Below are 630 nucleotides of genomic sequence, written 5' to 3'. Positions count from 1 at the left end.
GCGGCCGTTCAGTTGGGCACCCCACTGGAGTTAGCGAACATCTCATTACCGAAGCACCCCGTTACCGCCCCCCAATCAACGACGCAGTCATCGTCTCAACTATCCACAGAGATCCCGGGCACGGGAGCGGCAGCACCTCCTGCCAGAGAAGACGTGCCGTGGGCCGGACGGCATTTTGTGAGCTTTCTCCCTCACACGTTTTTAGGCAGCAAGAGCCCACGGGCTCGGAGGGATTTAAAATCTGTTATTGTACTTCACAGAAGTACATTCTGATGAAAGAAGACGCGCCGTAGGCTTATTTAGTAGACACCGAGTCCCTAACTGGCACGTACACAGGTTTTTTACAGCCGCTATGGGTTTCTAGCAAAGACTAATTAGCAAAGCCATCGTCTGTAGCAGAGGAGAGGTTCGGACCTGCTGGACGGGGCTGACCATGTCTGGCGTCTCCTTGCCCCAGTAGCACTTCACCACGTGTCCTTCTATAGTCGTTCCGTTGACGGAAACGATCGCGTGCGCGGCACTCTCGTGAGAATTAAACCTGTCGGAATATAAGCCGTGCCGATAGAAATGGCTCCCTCGGTGAGTAACAGCCAGAAGCGGCCCTGAGAGAGCACCCGCCCGCCCGCCACA

The 630-nt window shown here is 55.4% G+C and overlaps 1 protein-coding gene across 1 annotated transcript in view; it reads right to left on the bottom strand.

Annotated features, from left to right (window-relative positions):
- The window catches only part of TIA1 (TIA1 cytotoxic granule-associated RNA binding protein), a gene marked incomplete at both ends in the record, with an annotated part of 8,306 nt that overhangs the window by 578 nt on the left and 7,098 nt on the right, over window positions 1-630 (bottom strand). Inside the window, one exon of the mRNA XM_009703088.1 lies at window positions 383-538. Within this exon, the coding sequence (XP_009701390.1) occupies window positions 383-538 (156 nt within the window). The remainder of the gene's footprint in view (window positions 1-382; window positions 539-630) is intronic.

The sequence above is a fragment of the Cariama cristata genome, unplaced genomic scaffold (genome assembly GCF_000690535.1).
Source record: "Cariama cristata isolate BGI_N322 unplaced genomic scaffold, ASM69053v1 scaffold25946, whole genome shotgun sequence".
In the NCBI taxonomy this organism is placed as follows: Eukaryota; Metazoa; Chordata; class Aves; order Cariamiformes; family Cariamidae; genus Cariama; species Cariama cristata.
The sequence above is the reverse complement of the archived record's forward strand: the minus strand, read 5'-3'. Positions and strand labels throughout refer to the sequence as shown.